The sequence below is a fragment of the Leopardus geoffroyi genome, chromosome E2 (genome assembly GCF_018350155.1).
Source record: "Leopardus geoffroyi isolate Oge1 chromosome E2, O.geoffroyi_Oge1_pat1.0, whole genome shotgun sequence".
In the NCBI taxonomy this organism is placed as follows: domain Eukaryota; kingdom Metazoa; phylum Chordata; class Mammalia; order Carnivora; family Felidae; genus Leopardus; species Leopardus geoffroyi.
Window position 1 is genome coordinate 60,153,170 of NC_059335.1, and position 21,554 is coordinate 60,174,723.

Consider the following 21,554-nt stretch of genomic DNA (forward strand, 5'->3'; position numbering starts at 1 on the left):
CCAGGCCCGGTGGAGAGAGCTCGGGGTGCGCCTCCCAGCCCCGGCCACCCTCTCTTCTGGACACAGCACCTTGCTGCAGGGCGGTCTCGTCCTCTGTCACCGCGTTGCGCTCCAGCTGCCACGCGGGGCTTTGAGGATCAGCAGCCCGGGCCTGAGCTGTGATCGCCGGGGCAGGGGCGCTGTCGCTCCAAACCGCTCAATCCGGAGGGTGAACCAGAACGGCAGGTGCGTCTCTGGCCCGGGATGACCCCACCAGAGCGGAGCAGGGGCCCCAGGGAGGATTCAGCTTCCTTCCACCTTCCGTTCCATTCCTTCCATTCCTTCTGTGGGCCGTCCGCCACCTGACTCAGCCACACCCCAGACTTTTCAGGATCTGAGCCGGTACATTTCCCGTTGTTCGCTTCGGCCAGTCTGAGTCGAGTCTCTGCCACGTGCAACGGTCTTAGCCAGGACAGACGAGGCCTCGCTTGGAGAGCCCACGAGAGCTCAGAGGCAGCAGGGACTGTGGGGGGGGGGGGGGGAGGGCCTGGGACAGTGATGCGTGGGACTGATTGGAACTGGGCCCTGGGAGATGGCCGCGTTCTCCTCCCCGCCTGGGATCAGTGACTGTTGGAGACTGAGGCCGGCCGTGCGGGAGTATTTACACCAGGGCAAGTGGGCAAAGCTGTCAATGGCTTCCGGTCCCTCCTCCGAGCCCTAGAGGGCCAGGTGCCAAACCCTTGCCAGCACGCCGCTGGCCAGGCTCGCCTGGGCTCGGCTTCCCCGAGGACCCACCTGGCGTCTCCAGGCCCCGTGCTCTGACCGCCCACCTCTGTGGGTCAAGTGCAGCGTCCCCCCGGCCCTGGGCCTCAGGGACCCAGGCTGCCCCTGCGTCGCATTTGAGCAGAAAGCGAAAGGAGGGAGGCGGCCGGTTCCCAGGTGACTCCCTTCTGTTTCCGCTCTCTCAACTCGGTCCCTTTTTTTGGTCTTCTGTATTAGGGCTCTGGGAAACAAGGGGCGGAATTATCATTACTCAAACTGACTTAAGCAAAAAGAGAGATTTGTTGGTCCGGGGGCTGCTTTGGCCTCAGGCACAGCTGCATTTAGAGGCTCCGACAAGGGCCTCGGGCCTCAAGTTTCCTCCCCACTCTTGGCTTTGCTCTCCCCTGAAGACCGGTGGGCCCGGCTCCCAGCTGCCCCCGCACAACACAGGCGGGAAGGGATTCTCTTCCAACGCCTCCCAGGGGAGCTCTGGCGCTCAGCGGTCTGACCGGGGTCGCACGCCCGCCCCGGGACAGATCCCGGAAGCAGAGAGAGGCTGCCGGGGCTGGCCGTGCCCAATTCTGAGTTACTCTTGGGGTAAAAATTCCAGAGATTGAAATTCTCGACCAAGAGGAGGCCGTGAGCGGTGACTCTGGGGATAATTACGACCTGTGATAGCCTAGTTCTCCAGCCTCGAACCTGAGCCTGAGCTCCCGTGGGGTTCAGAAACATCTAGAGCCCAAGTCACAGGTGCTGTTAAGACGCCCATACAGATATAACAGCAACAACCTCACCCTGGGAGCATCACAGAGACGTCCCCACTCCGCCTGTCAGGGCAGTCGGGCGTGGGCTTGGCCGGCACCCTGAGCAGCTGCTGGCTCTCTGGGGACCTGACCACGAGCCCAGGACCTTCTCCCCATGTGCCACGTGGGGCCAGCGCCTTGGCTTCACGCCCGACCTCTGTGGATGTTGTGTGCAGATTTTTCCCAGAGAGAGGTCACGCTTGTGAAGTTCCCTACTCTGGAGAGCACAGAATCCCGTCGTGCGGGCTCTGTGACTTCTGGCCATGGATGTCTCTGCACCTCATTTTTCTTATCTGTCAAATGGGAGCCAACACCCATCTCAGCAATCCTCAGGAGTACTCAAGTTTCTGTAAGCAAAGCGTTGCCGAGGAGAAGGGTCCAGTAAACAGCGGATGCAGTGACTCCGGTGGGCTTTCCAAGCAGCAGGAACTGGGTTTGAACCTGACCCTCCACTCGCCACACTCGACCTTGAATGAGCCACGTCTCTGGGCCTCTGTCCTTGAGGAGAATGAGGAGGCAGACGCTGTCTGCTGTGGTGTCTGCTTAGGGCCATGCTGTTATCCATTGGATGGAGGTACTTTTTTTTTTTTTAACGTTTATTTATTTTTGAGACAGAGAGAGACAGAGCATGAACGGGGAGGGGCAGAGAGAGAGGGAGACGCAGAATCGGAAACAGGCTCCAGGCTCCGAGCCATCAGCCCAGAGCCCGACGCGGGGCTCGAACCCATGGACCGCGAGATCGTGACCTGAGCCGAAGTGGGACACTTAACCGACTGAGCCACCCAGGCGCCCCTGGAGGTACTTTTGAAAGAGGATGTTCACTCGTCCGTGCGGCAAAGCTTCCACCTTCTAGAAAAAGCATCGCAATTTACCCTGGGACCACTGCTTCCTGGAGCATGTGGTCTCGGTGAGGCTATCACTGGGCGTTACAGGTGCTCCACTGACCAGCCACTGATGAGGTGCCACGCTCAGCCACCACACCCTTTCCCCTGGGAATCTGAACAATTTTTGTCAAATGTATCCTAACGATACACAGGCAGGAGTCCTAAGTGACCTTCGAAGCTTTTTGTATTTTATGACTGAAAGGAAAATAAACCTATGTAGATATCAGTAAGACCCATAACTGCACATAATAATTATACAGGAGGAGTATGAATTCTAGAGGAACTCATCCACGACCATATCTGTTTTTCTCAAAATTATTACTACATTCACATAACTAATAACCAAGCAAGGAAAAGTTCAGGAACTATTATTCTTTGTTCAGTCTTTTCAACTTGCTGCATAAGGGGCACCTGGCTGTCTCGGTCAGTAGAGCATGAGGCTGTTGATCTTGGAGTCGTGAGTTCAAGCTCCACATTGTGGGTAGAGTTTACTTCAAAATAAATCGGGGCGCCTGGGTAGCGCAGTCGGTTTAGCGTCCGACTTCACCTCAGGTCATGATCTCACAGTGGACGGGTTTGAGCCCTGCGTCGGGCTCTGTGCCGACAGCTCGGAGCCTGGAGCCTGCTTTGGATCCTGTGTCTCCCTCTCTCTCTGCCCCACCCCCGCTCACGCTCTGTCTCTATCTCTCAAAGATAAACATTAAAAAATGTGTTAAAAAAAAACAAAAGCGATGAAGTTGCTGCACAAAATTTTTTAAAAATGGTACAACCACATTGAACCTGGAAATTCAATTTTAGTTGCTCCTTGGGAATCCGGACTTGGAAGAGACCAGCGAGGGCACAGAAGGCGGCCCACTGACTAGGTGAGCACACACGTCGCTGTGCCGGGCAGCTCTGGTGCTTTCTAGGGTCTGAGAACACAGCTTCCCCTTCTCTCCTTTGAGCCCGTCTCATCCTTCCCAGAAGTTCCTCTGTGCGTGCCTTGGCCAGAGCTGGCGTTTTGCCGCACCCCCCGCCCCCGCCGGCCTCAGCGAACGCCACGTGAGAGGCGTGCCCGAGGGTCACGGGGAAGACCAACCTGGAGAAGCCCCCACCCCGCAGCCGCTCCGTCCATCGGAGGCAGGCCGGTTGAGGCCGGGCCTCCGCTCACCATCCAGACCCTCTCCCGGGGCTCCCGGAAGGCTGGCATATGGGCTGCACGTGGCTCAGGGTGCCCGGAGTGGGGGCTGCGGCTGCTCGCACACTTCCAGGCCGGGTGACACAGAATCAGCGTCAGGACAGAGCCAGGACGCAGGGCTGACACCTCCCGGTGACGGCGGGAGCAGACTGACAGTCTAGGGCCGGCGCTCGGCTCTAACGAAGGCTCCGCACGCCCTGCGCGAGGGCAAGGCCGCGAGCAAGCTCCCGCTCCCGCGTCCTGCTGCCGGTGACCCAGGAAGGCGGACTCAGGTCAGCAGCCAGGGCAGGTGGCAGCAGCCTGCTTCGGGAGCTGGTCCGTGCGACGCCGTGAGCCGCTGACGGCTTCCCTGCGGAGGCCTCGTTTCTTCCTCCAACAGCCTTTGAGGCGGGCGCCCTGCTCCCCACTCCCGAGGGGAGAATTGAGGCTCCTTTTGCTTCCTTAACTCCTCATTCGAGGTTCATCCATCAGTTTACTGAGCACCTGCGATGCTCAGCATAAACTAGAGGTCCTGCCCTCCTGGGGCTGGCGTCCTCGCAGGGCGATGATGGGGAAGTAAGATGACTGGGTGCGTGGAAGGGGATGGGCTGAGGGCTGGCCCACGAGGGACCGGGGACTGGGGGCTGGGCCGGGGGTCCCCAGATTCGAGCGCTCCCAAGACTCAGCGTAGAGCCGTACGCGTGGCTAAGATTTATTACAGCGAAACGACGCAAGCACATTCTGTAGACCGCGCTGTCTGGAGGAAACCAGGCGCCGGCCTCCAGAGCCCTCTCTCGTGGAGTCACACGGGACACACCGAGTCCCCCCAGCATTGAGCCGTGACAACACGTGTGAAGTCACATCCACCAGGGAAGCCGAGGAGAGGCCTGCTGCCTAAGGTTTCCACTGGGGGCTGGCCGCGTAGCACCCTCTGCCCGTCCGCGTGACAACTCCCGCTCCCAGAAGGAAGACGGGCGTGCGGCATAAACAGGGTTTATGACGATATCGGCAGGTGTTGAAGGAAGGCCGGACGGAATCCGGCAGCAGTCCCGACGGAAAGCAGGGGTGGAAGGCAGCTTCCCAGAGCTCACGGGGTCCCTGCTCTGCCCCCTGTGCCTCACAGCCGCTGGGTGTCCTCTGGGCAGGGACCAGCGAGGGGCCCGGCTCTGGACGGCCTGCCTCGGCCTTGGTACAATTTCATTCTGCCTCCGCTTGCGGGCCCCGCCCCCACCGCGCCTCTCTCCCCCACCTGCTCCGCTCTTCTCTGTGACCTGCGGTACATGTGCGTTTCCCTTGGCACATCGTTTCTTCCCGACCGGCCCCCAGGATGTGCAGTAAAGCCGTGCAAGTGTCGGGCGTGGGCGTCATCATTCTTAAAGTGAGCGTCACCTCCCTGCCCTGCGACGCTGAGATGCCTCTGTTCTTTGCCCCCAAACACCACGCGTCAGCAAACCCCCGGTCCCCTTCTCCGCCCAGCCCGTAGCCTGGCTGTGACAGGCCCCGGCCCCGGCTCACCGGACCCCTCAGTGGAGTCGTCGAACTCCACCTGGAAGAAGTAGCCGGTGTTCCAGACGTAGAGGCAGCTCTCTGCGGCATAGGAGACCATGAGGGGCTTCAGCCGCGGGTCGTAGACGCTGTCCCTGCAACGGATGTTGATGGGGGACTGCCGGGTGCCCCCCGGCACAGAGACGGGGCCCTTCCAGAGGGGGTGCCCTGGGGTAGAGAGAAGGAAGAGAAGGCCTCCACTGACGCACTGGAGTGATTGGTGCCTCAGGGCAGGTGGCTTCGTCACAAACGGGGCCCCAGAGGAGCCAGGTCTCTGGAAACCGGCCCAACGCGGAGCCCGGGACCACCAGCTGCCCAGCAGCCCAACCCCGGCCCTGCACGTGGGGCCTTTGCTTCACCTCCTCCCTGAACCCTCCCCCCAAAACCGGCTTTCCCGCGTGGCATTGATCTGCTTTGGATCCGCGGTCATCGTCACGGTGTGGTCACGGGAAGTCCGTGCCCCCACCCCCACCCTGGGGCTCCAGCCCACAGGGGTCACAGGAAGTCTGTGCCCCCCCCCCCATGTGTTACATTTGCACACAGGGCTGCCAACCATGTGCACACAGTCTCTGTCCCCAGTGAAAGGGCGTTGCTCATGACCGCGCACCATGAGGTGAGGCTGCTTGGATCCTGAAGGGGCTCCCGGGCCTGTTCCTGGCGGCCGTGTGCCTCCAGGGCGCAGCAAAGTTAAGTCTGGTCTTTGCCGACGGAAGTGATAAAAGTAATGCGGTATCTTCTTCTCGCTGACTCAACACCTCCCGCCGTGGGTCAAGCACCAGCCTCAGTGCCAGGAAGGACCCACCGAACGGATCTGGACCCTCCCCGCTGCCCGGCTGAGCCAAATCCGGGAAGCCTCGCGGATGCATGAGCCACAGCCAGCTCACGTGTCCGAGAACTTGCTGCGGCGCGCTGGCAGGCGTTAACGCTGCCCCGAAGGGCCCGCGTGGGCCGTGTCTGCCATGGCCAGGGTGCAATGCTCCCGCCAGCACGGATGTCACCAATCCGGCCTGGGGAAGGGACGCACTCCCTCGGCGAAAGGTAGCTCCCGTGGGTCCCGGGGCGTGGCCAGGGAATGTGGGATTGAGATGACTCTGGAACATTTTATAATGCTGTCAGTGTTCTCTCTAGGCTGAGCCACCGGCGACTTTCGGTCACACAGAGGTCCCCTGACCTGCGGTTTCTCTGCCTGCGGTTTCAGCAACTGGCGGTCAACCACAGTCAGTCGGGCAGCGGACGATCCCGCTTCTCACGTGCTACCGGGTCACTGATGGCCTAAGGCTCGGTCACTCATCCCGCTTCACCTCATCGCCTGGGCGTTTTATCACCTCACGTCATCGCCAGAGTGAGGATAGTGCGGTAAGGCCGCGGTGACCTTCTTTGACTACGACGTTCCGGTTTTCTGTTTTATTATCGGTCCCGTTCACCTCTGTGCCAAATTTACAGATTAAACTTTCTGTCGCTACGCGTGTTTAGGAGAAAACAGTCTACATAAAGTTCCATCCCTCCTTTCCAGAATCCCAGGGGCTCCTGGAACGGCCCCCGGCCCCCGATAATACACTGGGGGTGGCGGGCGGTGTATTTAGTAACAAACTCTCTTTGTCCCCCAAAGGAAATGTTCTGCCAAATACCGACGCACAAGACGCTAACATGAGGCACAAACCTCTCAGGAAGCTCCAGTCTTCCTTTGGTGGAAGAGAGTGCCCAATGTGGCGTTCTGAAATCGCCGCGGAGCCCTGGGGTTCCCCTGAAGGTAGTTTGAAGACCAGGTGACACAAAACGTCACTCTGTCCTGCACACGGGTGTGGGGATGTGCGAGGATGTGGTTGGTCATAGTTAGAGATTGGAGCCCACCTGACATTCCCCAAAAAGGAAGTGGTTAAATACGGAGGTATCCATGCTACGGCCCAAGGGGACAGTGACAAGAGTCAGTGCCTGGGACGCGGTTCCACGTTCTAGGCCGGTCCATCCCCGGCCTCCTCTCTGCCTCCCACAGCGCCGTGTGATAAGTACCGTGACTTCCCGGGGGTCAAGGGGGGGAGGCACCTGCCGAGGGGTCCGGAAGTGGCGGGGCCAGGGTTCCGGTCGAGGGGGCTTGATGTTCGTCCCGGTCACACCAAGCGTAAAAGAAGGGACGGTTGTGAGGATGTCTCCAGTCGAGTCGAGAACACCCAGGTGCAGATCGACATGTCCAGTGGGGTCCGCGTTTGCTTCAGTGAGAAGCCTTGTGAATGCGCGGACCCGTTTCCTGTGCGTGGAGGAAAGCGTCAGAGGTGAGCCCTGAAGCAAACCTAGCGGTGGCCTCTGGGAGCTGGGCTCGGAGGCCGGTCAGGTGTGAGCGCCTTTCCGTGTGGTCTGAAGTTTACAGGTAGGTCCAGGGCAGGGCCCAGCGTTTTGCTTCCGGCTGCCGGTGCCGACCTTGCTGCCATCCCGGGCACCCACTCCGAGTCCGAGTCCGGAACGTTCACTGGGAGCCCACTGTGCACCGGGCTTTCTGCACGTGGTTCCGTGTCTACATGACCCTGCGAGACAGGCGCTTCTCCCATTTTACAGACAAGGAGACTGGGGCTCAGGGGGCATGAAAGCAGCCGGCCCCGCTCTCACCTCTGACAAGAGTCACTTGTCCCGAGTGACCACACTCAGGAGCCACTGAGAAGAAGCCCAAGCTCTTCCCGCTGGCCAACCTGGACGGTGTGGATATTTTAGGAATGAAAATCAGAAGTGATCTCATCAGCCAGCCTTTTTTTTTTTTTTTGACAGAGGAGAAATCTGAGACCCACAATGAGGGAGGTCGCAGAATGTTAAGGACACTGCCGTCAGGGTGCGGCTGACCCGGGGCAGTCTTTGGTTGGATGATGTGTTTGTTTTTTTTTTTTTTTTTAATTTTTTAACATTTATTTATTATTGAGAGACAGAGAGAGACAGAGCATGAGCAGGAGAGGGCTGAGAGACAGGGAGACACAGAATCGGAAGCAGGCACCAGGCTCCGAACTGTCAGCACGGAGCCCGATGCGGGGCTCGAACTCACAAACCGTGAGATCATGAGCTGAGCCAAAGTCGGACGCTTAACCGAGGGAGCCACCCAGGTGCCCCTGGATAACGTGTTTACTGCACGTTTGCTGACAATGGTCTCTGCCTGAGGGGTTCTGGAGCTCAAACGACTGGCTGGGACTGGTTGGCGGGGCTAATTTCTAGGGGGCTGGATGGTCCCAGTAACAACCCATCCCAGGGGGCACTTGCTAACTGTCTTCTTCTGAGGGTCTCACCCTCCTGATGGCTCTGCGGAACAGAGCTTAAAGGAATTGTCCAAGTTCACCCACAGGAAAAGGAGACAGACTGGGAACCTGAACCCCAGCAGGCCGGTTCTAACGCCTCTCATTTTGGAAGACGCTACAGAATTAGCCAAACATCAAAGTGCATCTGGGGAAATCTGAGGGCCCACTTACCAGTATCAGTCTGATTTCTCTGCACACAAGGACCCTGTGAGCACCTTCGCTCCAGCCTCAGCGGATGACTGCGGGGGGTCCCCCACATCCGCTTGACGGAGACGGAGAAATTGGACGACTTCCAAAGGCTCCTGCCCGACACCGGGGTCCTCAACATCTTCGAACTGCTCCCCTCAGAGCCCCGTAAACACAGGGTGATCTTCCTACTCTCTGCTCTCACTTTGGTCTGGACGATCGTGGAACGGGGTTGGCCTACCTCTTTTTGTAGAAACTCACCCAACCCCCCGATCCCGAAGGTTAAATTTCAACCCGCGCCTGCCCCGGCTTCTGGACGATGTTCAGTTTGGCATAGGGGTGGGTGCCCCGCGACAGACCTGTGGCCTTCACCGTGGCCGGCCCCTCGGTTCGCTTTGATCTGGTAAACAGCAGAGTGTGCCGGGGAGTCAGGAGCTCACAGTGGAGAGCCCACTGCTCGTCCTGGCGAAGAGGGCAAGAGGCAAATAGGAGAGAGCAAAGGCCTTGTTCCTGGATGTTGACCCCTAGTTCGGAGCCGTGTGGTATGCGTGTAGGGCCAGGCACAAAGCCGTGCCGTGCGTGTGCGGAGGGAGTGGCAGGTTCCAGAGTGCAGGGACAGGAATTAGGCAACGCACTGCCAAGGTGGAGGGGCAGGCGGGCAGGTGACCCCTCTCTGCCAGGAACAAAGAGACATGACCCGATACAAATTTGTTCTGCCTAAACTAACACGTCCCGGCTAGCCCAGGGCGCTCCCAGGTCACCGTGTCAGCATGGATCCTAATGCCCCCCTTCTCATGCACATAGAATCCTGGACTCTTAGATCTGGAAAACCCCACAGAACAGGGGTTTGGAACCTTGGGTCCACGTGTGGGTTCCCAAGAACCCTGTTGGTCACAGGCACAGAATTTTGACCTGGTCTCTGGTGGCCCCTGCGTCTGCCTGCCTTCCTTGCAACTCTGGGATACACGTGGTTTTTCTTCCACAGAGGCATTTTGCAAGGGTACCTACCCTTGGGTAGCTTCATTCATTCATTCATTGACTTCTGCCCCAGTTCCCTCCTCTGTGAGGTAGGGAAATAATAGCACTAACTCCGCTATGTTGCCCTCAGGGTTTAACGAATCCATGACTCACGCACTTAGGAGAGAGGTATTTCTGCTACCGATGCCCAGGTCAGCCTTCCAGGCGTTCTAGGAGCTGGCTGAGCCCTGAAGGAACGCGGGTTTCCCGGGCATCGGGGACCCTGTCAGCCAGCACTCCGTAGCCCCCTTCGCTCTGAAGGGCATGCCCTCGGCCGTGCTCAGCTACTCGGCCGTCCTCAGCCAGCCTATTTGAGGTAGAACGCCACACTGGCTGTCCCCGTGGTCCTGGGGTCTCCCTGTCCTTCCTGTTGCCACACGACAGAGCTCTGCTTTATCTAGAAAATACTGCCAACCGAGCCTGCCCCACGCAACCCTCCCAGCCGACTCAAACATCAGTTCAGCCACTATTACAGTAGAAACTGAAATGTCTGCCATCAAAAGAGATAGAGAAGCCATTTACATGCATGTTATGAAAAATAGTTCAAGTAGGTCAAAGGTGAAAAATGAATGCCTCTATCTTTTTGTGAACTGCATTCTGATAGCAGTTTCCTGTGGCTCTTTCTGGAAATCTCCACGACATAAAATCTTCTCTCTCTCTCTATTTTTAATACTGGAGATAATCATATCCTATGTAAAGGGTATATATGTGTACGTATGTATGTATATAGATACAGATGTAGTCACTTGATAATTATCATGAATAAGCTTTTACATCCGTGCTTTTTGCTTGTTTTTTTTGAACTATAGAATACTCTGTGAAAAGATATACCATAATCCATCAAATCACTCCCTTTACAGATGGCCTATTTTTTTTAATTTAATGTTTATTTATTTTGAGAGAGAGAGAGAGAGAGACAGACAGACAGACAGAGACAGTGTGAGTTGGGGAGGGTCAGAGAGAGAGGGAGACACAGAATCTGAAGCCGGCTGCAGGCTCCAGGCTCCGAGCCGTCAGCACAGAGCCTGACACGGGGCTTGAACCCATGAACCGCGAAATCATGACCCAAGCCAAGGTTGGACACTTAACCGACTGAGCTACCCACGCGCCCCTATTTTTTTTTTTTTTTTGTCTTATAAATGACACTGCATGAACATCTTTGGAACTCCCACTTTTGACAACCGTGGGTCCGAGGACAAATGTATTAAAATAGTGGATATGAGGGCCAACGTACTCTCTTGAGGGAGCGCACCATGTCCAATTCTCACCCACTTTCCTCGTATTTTGAGCCAAAGAACCTCATGTTTATCCCAACCAACGCCTTCTAATTCCTTAGTATCTCCTTTGCACATAAAACACCAATCAGTGGCCTTCATATGACGTGTTGAAATTATCTGCCCGAACTGAACGTTTCTCATGGGGAGTCGTGATGGTTATTTTTCTGTCAGTTTGGCCGAGCCACAGTGCCAAGATATTCGGTTGAACATTGTCCTGAATGTTTCAGTGTAGATGTGTTTTTTCTTTTTAATGTTTATTTTTGGGAGACAGAGACCGAGCACGAATGGGGGAAGGGCAGAGAGAGAGGGAGACACAGACTCTGAAGCAGTTTCCCGGCTCTGAGCTGTCAGCACAGAGCCTGAAGTGGGGCTCGAACGGATGGACCGCGCGATCACGACCTGAGCCAAAGTTGGACGCTCAACTGACTGAGCCATCCAGGAGCCCTTCAGTGTAGACATTTTTTGGATGTGATTAACATTTAAGTCAGTGGACATGCTCCACTGTGGGCGGGCCTCATCCAATCAGTTGAAGGCCTGAATAGAACAAAGACTGACCTCCCCTGAGCAAGAAGGAATTCTGCCAGAGTCTCCCTTTGGGCTCTGCAGGTCACCCCCAGGTCTCCGGCCTGCTGCTTCTCCCCCCTATCAGATTTTGGACTTGGCTAAGCCTCTCAGTCACGTGAGCCAACTCCAGACTGTCCTTCAAAGTGCAGGAAGAAAAGATAGGAATTTCTATCGTTATTTCCTCTCTCACTGGTCATAACTTCTATTTTACATGTTTAATAGAGCACACAGTGATCATACCTAACACACAGGAATGATTTATTCGTAAATACATATGTGTTGGAGGACCATGCCAAAAGCTTTTTATAGAGCAGACTGTGTGATCAAAGCGTGGAGCTCGCTCTTGTGTGAGACGCCTCGAATTTCTTGGCATCACTCTCTCCAGAGAGGGCTTTATTCTTACGTGATAGAAATTCACATTCATTCCTAAATGCAACTGAATGCTCTCCAAAGTACTTTAAGATCTCCAAATGATACGTACACTGTCCATAAAGAAATTCTGTTCTAGTTGGGAAAAAAAAAAAAAAAAGAAGAAGAAGGAAAGAGGAAAAAATGCTGATTGGACAAAAATCTTGCAAATACACGCGAGTTTCCACGTGCATTTTGTCCACAGTAATCTCTTTTCTTCTCCGGGGATGTTTTTTTTTATAGTACAATTTTGGGCACACGCTTTTATTGATTTTATGGATCTGTAAACCTGTTTCCGTGACCTGAGCAGCCAAGGGGATGCTTTGTAGTGGAAATCTCTTGTTCACAAGGATGTTGAAACTCAGCAGTGCTATTGAGATATTCACCACCTGCCTGGCTTAATTACACCATCTCCTGAGTCAAATGAAAATCAATGGATCAAAGGTGCCTGGGAGCCCAAGAGAAACACTGTCTCCTCTTTGTTGAAACATGCTCAACCTTTCCTTCTGGAAAGTACAAATCAACAGCTTCCGGGAGAAAAGAAACAACCATTGGACAGACATCAATGTTGATATCACTGCTCACACGGGCTTGGGTGCCGCTTTTGGGTCTCGTGAGAGCCCTGGGACACTCGTGCTAGGGGCAGATGCTCTGTACGCCTGCCTGACACCTGGCCCCTTTCCTCTGATAACGTCACCCGAGTCTTCCCGGCGACACTAGCCCTCCCCCACTGGCCATCCATGAGGCTCAGGTCAAGCTGACCCCATCCCTGATGTATCTCGGGTTTGGCCAACCAGAGGGAAGGTCATTTACAGGTAACCTGAACTGACCAATCGGTGTTAACTCCGGAAGTTTCGCTGCAATTATGGGGAAAGAGACTTAGACTGGTAAGGTGTGCCCCGTGTGCAGTTGCTGGGAACTCTTCTTGAGACCTTGCTCAAGAACGGAGACAAAGTGAGCCCCAGGGCGGGAAGGCTGGAAAAGGAGAGAGGGACGGAGAGAGAGCGTGACAGAGTACGTGACATTGCCTCGGCCAAGCAATTTCCATTCCCGTGTCCTGAAGTGCACTTCCGAACGTGTCATTTATGGAAATCAAGGAGTTCCTCTGATTGTATTCAGCTAGTTTACATTCCCCCGTAGCCCAAAGGGCGCTAACTTGTAGGCACTTAGGTCTCCATCCTACAGACAAGGAACCGAAGCTCAGAGCAGTGACGTGCGCATTATCTAAGTTCTCCCTCGCTGGAAATTGGCAGAGTCCGGGCTCAGGTATGGGGTCTTGAGCTGGTTGCCTCTTTGAGCCTTGCCTCGTGGCTGTTTGCTTCCATAGGCCCAACGTAAAGTGTATAATCCGTGCTCGCTGCATTGCAGGGAATGGCCAGTCATCTATTCCCAATACTTACCTGGTGCACGGAGAGTTTGGGTTGGAATAAAAAGGGTACACATAAGTCTGTGCCCCAATTGTCTTCTGCTGCCTGACAAATGACTCCAAAACGTGGGGGCTGAAGACAACGTGCTTGGGCTCACACAACTGCCATCTGGGCAGGGCTCAGTAGAAAGTGCCTGTCTCTGCCCCAGGAGGCCACAGTTGAGACGGCCCATCTGGGACTGGAGGACCCGCTTCCAAGGCGGTGCGCCCACAAGGCTGGCGAGGTGCCGCTGGCTGTCGGTTCCTCTCGATGTGGGCCTCTCTGAATCGGGAAAGCAGCATTTGCTCACCGAGAACGATGAGGAGTGCCATTTGGGAGGGCACGTGGGCTCTTCAATAAGTCAAATGCAGAGTTATCATGAGTCCCGGCAATTCGGTTCCGAGGTACACACCCAGGAGGAGTGAAAACATACGTGCACGTAAATGCTTGTACACAAATGTGCACAGCAGCATTACTCATAATAACCAAAACATAGAAATGACCCAAATGTTCAGCAAAGGATGAGTGGATTGAGAAAAAAAAACCAAACAGTATCACAAGATGCAATTAATCAGTCATAAAAAACGAAGTTACAGTAATCAAGGCAGTGTGGTGGTGGCTGAAGAATATACAAATCGGTCCGTGGGATGGAAGGGAGCCCAGAAATCGACCTCGGGGGACTGGGCGGTGACAAAAGAGCGAAGGCATGTTCGGAACCGACGGCACTGGTACAACGGCACGTCCACGTGCAAAAAAATCAGTCGAGACACAGCCCTTAGGCCCTTCGTAAAAATGATCTCAAAATGGATCGCGGATCGAAATGTAAAATGCAAAACTAAAACGTCCTCAAAGATGACACAGGAGAAAATCTAGGTGACCCTGGGTGGGGTGATGCCTTTTCAGATATGGCACCGAAGGCGCGGTCCAGGAGAGAGATCGCTAACGCGTGAGCCTTCGTTGACACGAGGAACTTGTGCCGTGTGAGAGACAATGTCAGAGGACTTCTCGAGAAGACAAGCCACAGACCGGGAGAAAATATGTGCCAGAGATACAAAGACGGTACACCAAGAGTGACCTCTGGGTGACCACGATGTGTCACTGGAGGCCTCGCGAACTGTCACAAATATCCCACTCTGATGGGGGATGTTGGTGACGGGGGGAGGCCGTGAGCGTAGACGCGCGAGGGCTGCACATGCTGTCTCTGTACTTTTCCGTTCCGCTTTGCTGTGAACCAAAAACTGCTCTAAAAAATAAGATTCAGTAACAACAACAACAACAAAAAGATGCGCAGGCCTAACACACGTTACAACGGGGATGGACGGCCCTTGAAAATGTCATGTGAGTGAAAGAAGCCAGTCACAAAAGGCCACAAGTTGTAGGATGCCACCTACATGAAATATCCAGAACAGGCAAATGTATAGAGACGGAAAGCAGGTGAGGGGTTGCCAGGGCTGGGGGGTGCGGGAGTGATGGATAATGGGGAAGCCATTTTGGGGAAGACAGAAAGGTTCTGGAACAAGTTAGTGGTGATGGTTGCACAACTTTGTGAAGGTACTTAATAGCACTGAAGTGTGTATTTAGAACGGTTAAAATGGGAAATTTTATGTGATGTGTATTTAACTATAATAAAAAAAAAGAGACGGAGAAAAAAAGCAGTCAAGCAGGCCTGGCAAAGTGTAGCTGGAGGAGCGGGTTATTACGTGATCCAGTAAAGGCACAGCACTCGGCCCCCATGAGCAGTCGACAGTGGCAGCGATCGATGTCTCATTAGCAGTGGTAGCCTCCAAGTCATTTGCATGGATATAAAGTTTGACAACAACATCAGGGTAAGCGTCCCCTTTGTGCCAGATGCTGTGGTGAGCACTTTCCATGGTCAATTTCAAAATTTAGAAACAACTCTGCCAAGTAGATTTTATTGTCCCATTTTACAGATGAGGATACCGAGGCCAGGGATGTCATGTGACTGGTCCAGAGCCACACAGAGGTAATATGAGCCAGGAGTGGAGTCCATGTCACAATCTGTACGCAAAGGCACCGATGTCACAGGTGACTTTTATGAGGTCTCAACACCACACTTTCCAGGGGTGGAAAAGAAGGCACAGGACGTTTCGGTACCTTTCCCAGATTCACAGGACATCCTATCCATGCAGCAGTGACTGAATAGAGTTCTCCCTGAAGACTTTAAAAAAATAATTTATTTTCCAGCCTTATTGAAGTAAAATGGACAAAGAAAATGACAATTTCGCATGCGTATACACTATGAAAGTCCGACCACAAGCAGGTTAATGAACAACTCCACCACCTGACACAGTTAGGATTGCTCTTTTTGTGGTGAGAGTGCTTGAGGTCTTGGTCACTTCCAAGTACACGGTGTAGTCCCCATACTGTACGTTAGATCCCCAAGTGCATTCATCTTAAAACTGGAAGGAAGTCCGGGGGCACCTGGGTGGCTCAGTCGGTTATGCGTCCAACTTCGGCTCAGGTCTGACCTCGCCATTTGTCAGTTTGAGACCCGCATCGGGGTCTGTGCTGATGGCTCATAGCCTGGAGCCTGCTTGGGATTCTGTGTCTCCCTTTCTCTCTGCCTCTCCCACACTCATACTCGGTGTCTCTCTTTCTCAAAAACAAATAAACATTAAAAAAAATTTTTTAACTGGAAGTCTGTACACTTTGACCAGCGTTCCCATCTCCCTCACCCTGACCCTGATAACCACTCTTCTACTGTCTGCTTCTGGAAGTTCGACTTTTTTTTTTTACTTTATTTTATTTAAAAAATGTTTATTTATCTATTTTTTTTCAACGTTTATTTATTTTTGGGACAGAGAGAGACAGAGCATGAACGGGGGAGGGGCAGAGAGAGAGGGAGACACAGAATCGGAAACAGGCTCCAGGCTCTGAGCCATCAGCCCAGAGCCCGACGCGGGGCTCGAACTCACGGACCACGAGATCGTGACCTGGCTGAAGTCGGACGCTTAACCGACTGCGCCACCCAGGCGCCCCTATTTATCTATTTTTGAGAGAGAAAGAGCTCGTGCGGTATGGGAGAGAATCCCAAGCAGGCTCCTTGCTGTCAGCACAGAGCCCGATGTGAGGCTCAAACTCATGAACCACGAGACCATGACCTGAGCGGAAGTGGGATGCTTAACCGACCGAGACACCCTGGTGCCCTGTAAGTGTGACTTTTTTATTTTTTTTTTATTTATTTTTTTTTTCAACGTTTATTTATTTCTGGGACAGAGAGAGACAGAGCATGAACGGGGGAGGGGCAGAGAGAGAGGGAGACACAGAATCGGAAACAGGCTACAGGCTCTGAGCCATCAGCCCAGAGCCCGACGCGGGGCTCGAACTCACGGACCGCGAGATCGTGACCTGGCTGAAGTCGGACGCTTAACCGACTGCGCCACCCAGGCGCCCCAAGTGTGACTTTTTTAGATTCCACACGTAAGTGAGACCATGCAGTGCCTGTCTGTGTCTGGCTTACATCACTTAGCATGATGCCCTCCAGGTTCGTCCACGTTGTCACAAATGGCAGGATGTCCCTCTTTCTCGCAGCTGAATAGTACTCCATTTTTTACCTATGCCACAACTTTTTCATCCACTGATGGCCACTTAGCTTGTTTCCATGTCTTCCTATCGAGAAGGAAGTTGTGGTGAACACGGGAGCGTGGACGTCTCTTCTGTTTGCGTTTCGTTTGGATGTTTACCCAGAAGTGGTTGCTGGATCACGTGGTAGTTCTATCTTCCATTTTTTGAGGACCTTCCATACTGTTTTCGACAGCGGCTACACCCGTTTGCATACATGGGTTTTATGCTGAGGCCTATTACTGCATTTATTGCTATTTTGAAAGCTTTTATCATGAAGGGTGCTGAATTTTGTCAAATGCTTTTTCTGCATCTAATGAGATGATTGTGTGGTTTTCATTGTATTGATGTGGTGGGTGGGTTTCCCTCCGTGTCCCTTGGTGGGTGGGACTGTTCCTGGACCACGGCTGCCGAGTGGCTAGAGCTGGGTCTCAGGGTTCCAGGAAGGCTTCAGCCATGGATGGCCGTTGAATTATGGTTGCTGAGGGGGTGTGTGACGGGGGACCTCCTATTCTACCATGGTGCTGACGTACTACCTGGCCCGTAATTCTCTTGATGGACCAGAACGTGTGGCTGTGGCCTGTCTCGGGTCTGGCTAGAATCCACGTAAGTGGGGGGATGGGGCTACAGTGCCTGCTGAGCGTTGCTTCTTCCCATTTTCCCTGAACCACCCACGGACTCCTCTATCATCATTCATCCCCAAACCTCATCTCTTCCCAGCAGGTGCTTTTGTGTGAGGCGGAAAAAGGTGTCCCGGGGTAGGAGCGGAATGACAGATCATCCCCTGTAGGTGGACAAATTATAAAGAGGCACTGTTCGGGGTAGTCTCCAGAGCTGTGGCTGGTGGTCAGTGGCTGGTGGTGCCCGGAGCTCCTCATCTCAGGGAATGGTGCTTCTATCCATCTGTTTTCCCGTAATTGCAGGCTCAGATGACATCCCAGATGCCACCCCCAAGCCCTGCGCCTTGCCTCTGTCCCCAGTATCAGGTTGGGGGTCAAGTCCTTTTGATCTCATCCCATGACATCTCTTCTCCACTGTGACCACCCTAGTTCAGGCTTCCGTCACCTCTTGCCAGGACCCCTGCCACAGCCTCCTCAAGTACTCCCCCAAATTCACTTAGGAACCCTCCTCCCCATGCCCAATTCATTTTTCATCATTCCAGCTAAAGCAACTTTTGAAAATGCAAATCTGATCATATCTACCCTTGTCCCAAACCTTGAAAAGGCTTTGGTTATTTTATTTTTTTTAACGTTTATTTATTTTTTGAGACAGAGAGAGACAGAGCATGAACGGGGGAGGGGCAGAGAGAGAGGGAGACACAGAATCGGAAACAGGCTCCAGGCTCTGAGCCATCAGCCCAGAGCCCGACGCGGGGCTCGAACTCGCGGACCGCGAGATGGTGACCTGAGCTGAAGTCGGACGCTTAACCGACTGCGCCACCCAGGCGCCCCGAGGCTTTGGTTATTTTAGGATCAAGACAAAACACATCCTTTGGCCAACAGGGACCCGCACAGCCCCTATCCTAACCACCTTTCCTGCCAGATTTCACAACCTTCCACCTCACAGCTCTAGCACTGCCTTGGCCATGTGGCCCTGGGTGTTAACCTCTCTGAACTTCACGTTCTTCACAAAGAATACGGACTATAATATACGCCTGACTCAAGGCACGGCAACTTAACACATGATAATGCGATCATTTCTTGAGTCGGGCCTTCTGTGAAACCCTTTACAAGCTCTACTTCCTTGAATCCTCCCAATATTCCCATGAGCTGTGAGTCTGAGACGCCAGTTTCCGGAGGAGGCGGCCAAGGCTCACAAGGCCTCGGCAGTGCAACACGTGCCACAGGAGAGCTTGGATTCCAAGCCCAGGTCAGGCCAACTCCATGTCCCTGCTCTTACAGACAACTGTGCTGTTTTCTAGGCTTTTTCCTGGGCAACTGAGAGTTTCATGCATAATGGACTTGGCTTCATCCTAATGACATCTTCAGGAACAGGACGCTTCTGCAGGATCCCAGGGTCTGCTGGAAATGGCATCGCACAATTTTGATGGGGCCTTTGAGATGTCTGCGAATGCCCAGTGCGCACACGTGGAAGGGGGTTCCCCCGTTTCTGGTACCATCCAGGCCAGAGTGCCCTCCCTCTCTGGCCATAAAGCCCCCACTAACAGGACACTAGCCTCATTACCTCCAGAACCTGGACGGGAATCGTGTACGAATTGACTGCCATGGAGCAGGGCCCTCTGCAATAGGGAAGCAGCCCTTCTTTGGTAGACAGCTGGCTTTGCCAACGGCCAGCTATTTAATTATTTTTAAAACCGTGGCTAATCAGCTAGATGTCAATATTAACACTCTCCTTTATTTGAGCTTCCTGGGTGGCTAAGTGTAAAACGCATGAATCTGAGTCATCAACAACGAGAAAGAGAAGTCAGCGACTCTGGCATAAGCACAAAGACAGTTTTGATGGGCTTACTGTCTGATGATGACTTAGCAGTGGCTTGGGGCCCCGCAGTGTGCAAGGCCCGGCCGGGAAGGAGCCGGCCACCCACACCTGCACTGGAGCTACAGACAAGGAACTGTGTGATGTTTTGAAACGACACGAAAATTGCCAGTCTACAGTTACCTGCGTTCTAGTCAGATACGCACGTATCTAAGAAATCTTGGTTAAGTTTTAGACTTGGCAATGACTGAGGCAGGGGTGGGACAGAAGGCACGGCCGTCTAAAACCATTTTGCAGCCACTCATCTCTCAGGATCTGTGTGCTCAGCTTCCGCAACCCTTTTCCCCCACTATGAGCGGACTCTAGACCACAGTGTTTTGGATTCCTAACGCCGCTTTTGTCTTTTTCCAGCAGCGTGACCTTGCTGAGCAATTTTCCCTCATCTGTAGACAGGAAAATTCTCATTTCGATGTGAATAAATATCTCTTCCAGCACTGAGCTTCTGTGACTCTTCTCTGGAATTTCTTTAAGGCACTTTTCCTGCAAAGAAACCCAATGACCAGCCTCAGGAGAGCTCCCAGGTGTTAATTCTGGAAGAGATTCTAACTAACGAGGTTGCCCAAGGTCACACGGCGCGTTACTGCCCTGAATTAGGCTTTTTGTTCCTGGCAAAAAGGGAAGTGGGCAGGAAACTTGCAGGGAAGCGTTTTCTTTCCCAAATGAAAATAGCTCCACAGCCTTGTTCTTGCTCGTCGTAAACAACTCGGAAAACAGAGGCGAGTAGAGAGAAGAAGGAAAAGCAACGGGAACCCCAGCCCGCGTGAGGCGCAATGCTGATGGCAGTCAGCAGGAATCGTTTCTGGGGATTGTCTACAGTTCAGTGATTTCTTCCCACGAGTGCCAACAAGCGTGCATTTATGCTACATACGTGGAACACGTCCACACACCGAATTCGTGCTCGTCCATAAGATAGCCTATACATTACTGACGCACGTCTCGTACGGTAACACATTCGTTACATACGGTACTTATGCCACATAACCACACACACGTTTTTCCACTCGTGAGCGCCGGGAGGTGTGGACGGACGCCGCGGAGCCCGGAGCACCTCCTATTACCTGGGGGCGCGCCTCCCCAGCGGCAGCGGCCGCGACCCCCGCGTCTCAACTACAAGTCCCAGCAGCCGCGGGCGCGGCCCCTGACGGGAGACCCGAGTACGGAGAGACTACAAGTACCGGCAGGCAGAGCGCACACGCAGGGACTACGATTCCCAGAAAGCACCGCTAGCGGGTCGCGCACGGCCCTCTGGGATATGTAGTCGTCGAGGGGAGAACTGATTCCTATTCATTCGGCCTCAGAGAAAAATGTAAATTCCTCTCACGGTCCACCGACGCAGCTTCCCACTGGGCTAACGCGGAGACGGAGCTTACGCTGAGGAGGTAAGGACCCTCAGAGGCCCAAACTAGGGCGCGGCAGGAGGACGCGTGCGCATGCTCGGCGGTCGTCGGCGCGGGCGAAAGCGCGCGCGGGAGGCTCCGAGCGGCAGGCCCCACCCCCTCGCCCCGTCCCTGCGCCCGGCGCGCCCCGCTTAGGGAGCGTGCGCAGACGGTGCAGGGCGGAGGGCCGCGGGGAGGGACTCGCGGCGCCTGCGCAGAGCGGCGGCTTCTCTCGCGAGGACGGACGCCATTATCGCATCTCCCCGACAAACACCACGAGAATTCCGCAGCCCACACGGTAATTGCAGCTCCCGCAGCCGGTCGCGTCTCCACCTCCCCCTTCCCGCGGGGCGAGAGCGAGAGCGAGAGCGAGATCTCCCCTCCTCCCTCCTCCCTGCGCCCTCCTCCGGCCGCCGCGCCCGCCGCCCCCGCCCGGGACGCCCTGCGCGGCCGGCCAACGGCCCGCCGCCCTCGGCCCTGTCGGCGCCCTCCGCTCCCCCGGTCCCCCTTCCCGGTTCCTGCTGCTTCCCCGCCGCGGGCCCTCCGCCCCCGTCAGCCTCTCCTCGCCGCCCGCCGCGAGCCCGCCCCTCCCCCGCCCCCTGGCCCCGGCGGCGCTCCCGGCGGCGGGCCGGGCGTGGGGCCGCGCGCGAGCCTCGCTCCCCCCGGGGTGCCGCGCGCCGCGCCGGTGGGACGGGCGGGGGACCGGGCGCCCGCGGCCGCGCGCGGTGGCGGGGCCGCCCCTGCCACTTGGCGGGGACGAGGGGAGACGGCGCCGCGAGCGAGCCCGGCGCCGGTGGCCGCTGTCAGGCCGGTCTCCGGGCCGGCGTGTGCCCTGGGGCAC

General features: G+C 54.9%; 2 protein-coding genes across 20 annotated transcripts in view; one reads left to right on the forward strand and one right to left on the reverse strand.

Moving 5' to 3' along the window:
* Positions 1–21,554, reverse strand: part of CA5A (carbonic anhydrase 5A) — a 53,682-nt gene that overhangs the window by 31,471 nt on the left and 657 nt on the right. For 4 of the 14 annotated variants that reach the window (XR_006702065.1, XR_006702064.1, XR_006702063.1 and 1 more), the window contains exons 1-2: positions 8,573–9,837; positions 5,100–5,297 (exon numbers count right to left, since the gene is read on the reverse strand). Coding sequence is in view for 9 of the 14 variants with exons in the window: in XM_045439957.1 (XP_045295913.1) it covers positions 5,100–5,297; positions 8,573–8,729 (355 nt within the window). In the remaining 5 variants the exon portion in view is untranslated. Of the gene's footprint in view, positions 1–5,099; positions 5,298–8,572; positions 9,839–20,707; positions 20,812–21,554 lie in introns of those variants that run through there. The other 10 variants (XR_006702062.1, XM_045439956.1, XM_045439955.1 and 7 more) reach the window with 7 other exon arrangements.
* LOC123577752 (BTG3 associated nuclear protein) overlaps positions 20,618–21,554 on the forward strand; it is a 112,563-nt gene continuing 111,626 nt past the window's right edge. For 2 of the 6 annotated variants that reach the window (XM_045439950.1, XM_045439953.1), the window contains exon 1: positions 20,874–21,011. The gene's annotated coding sequence lies outside the window, so the exon portion shown is untranslated. Of the gene's footprint in view, positions 20,717–20,873; positions 21,012–21,554 lie in introns of those variants that run through there. The other 4 variants (XM_045439946.1, XM_045439952.1, XM_045439951.1 and 1 more) reach the window with 3 other exon arrangements.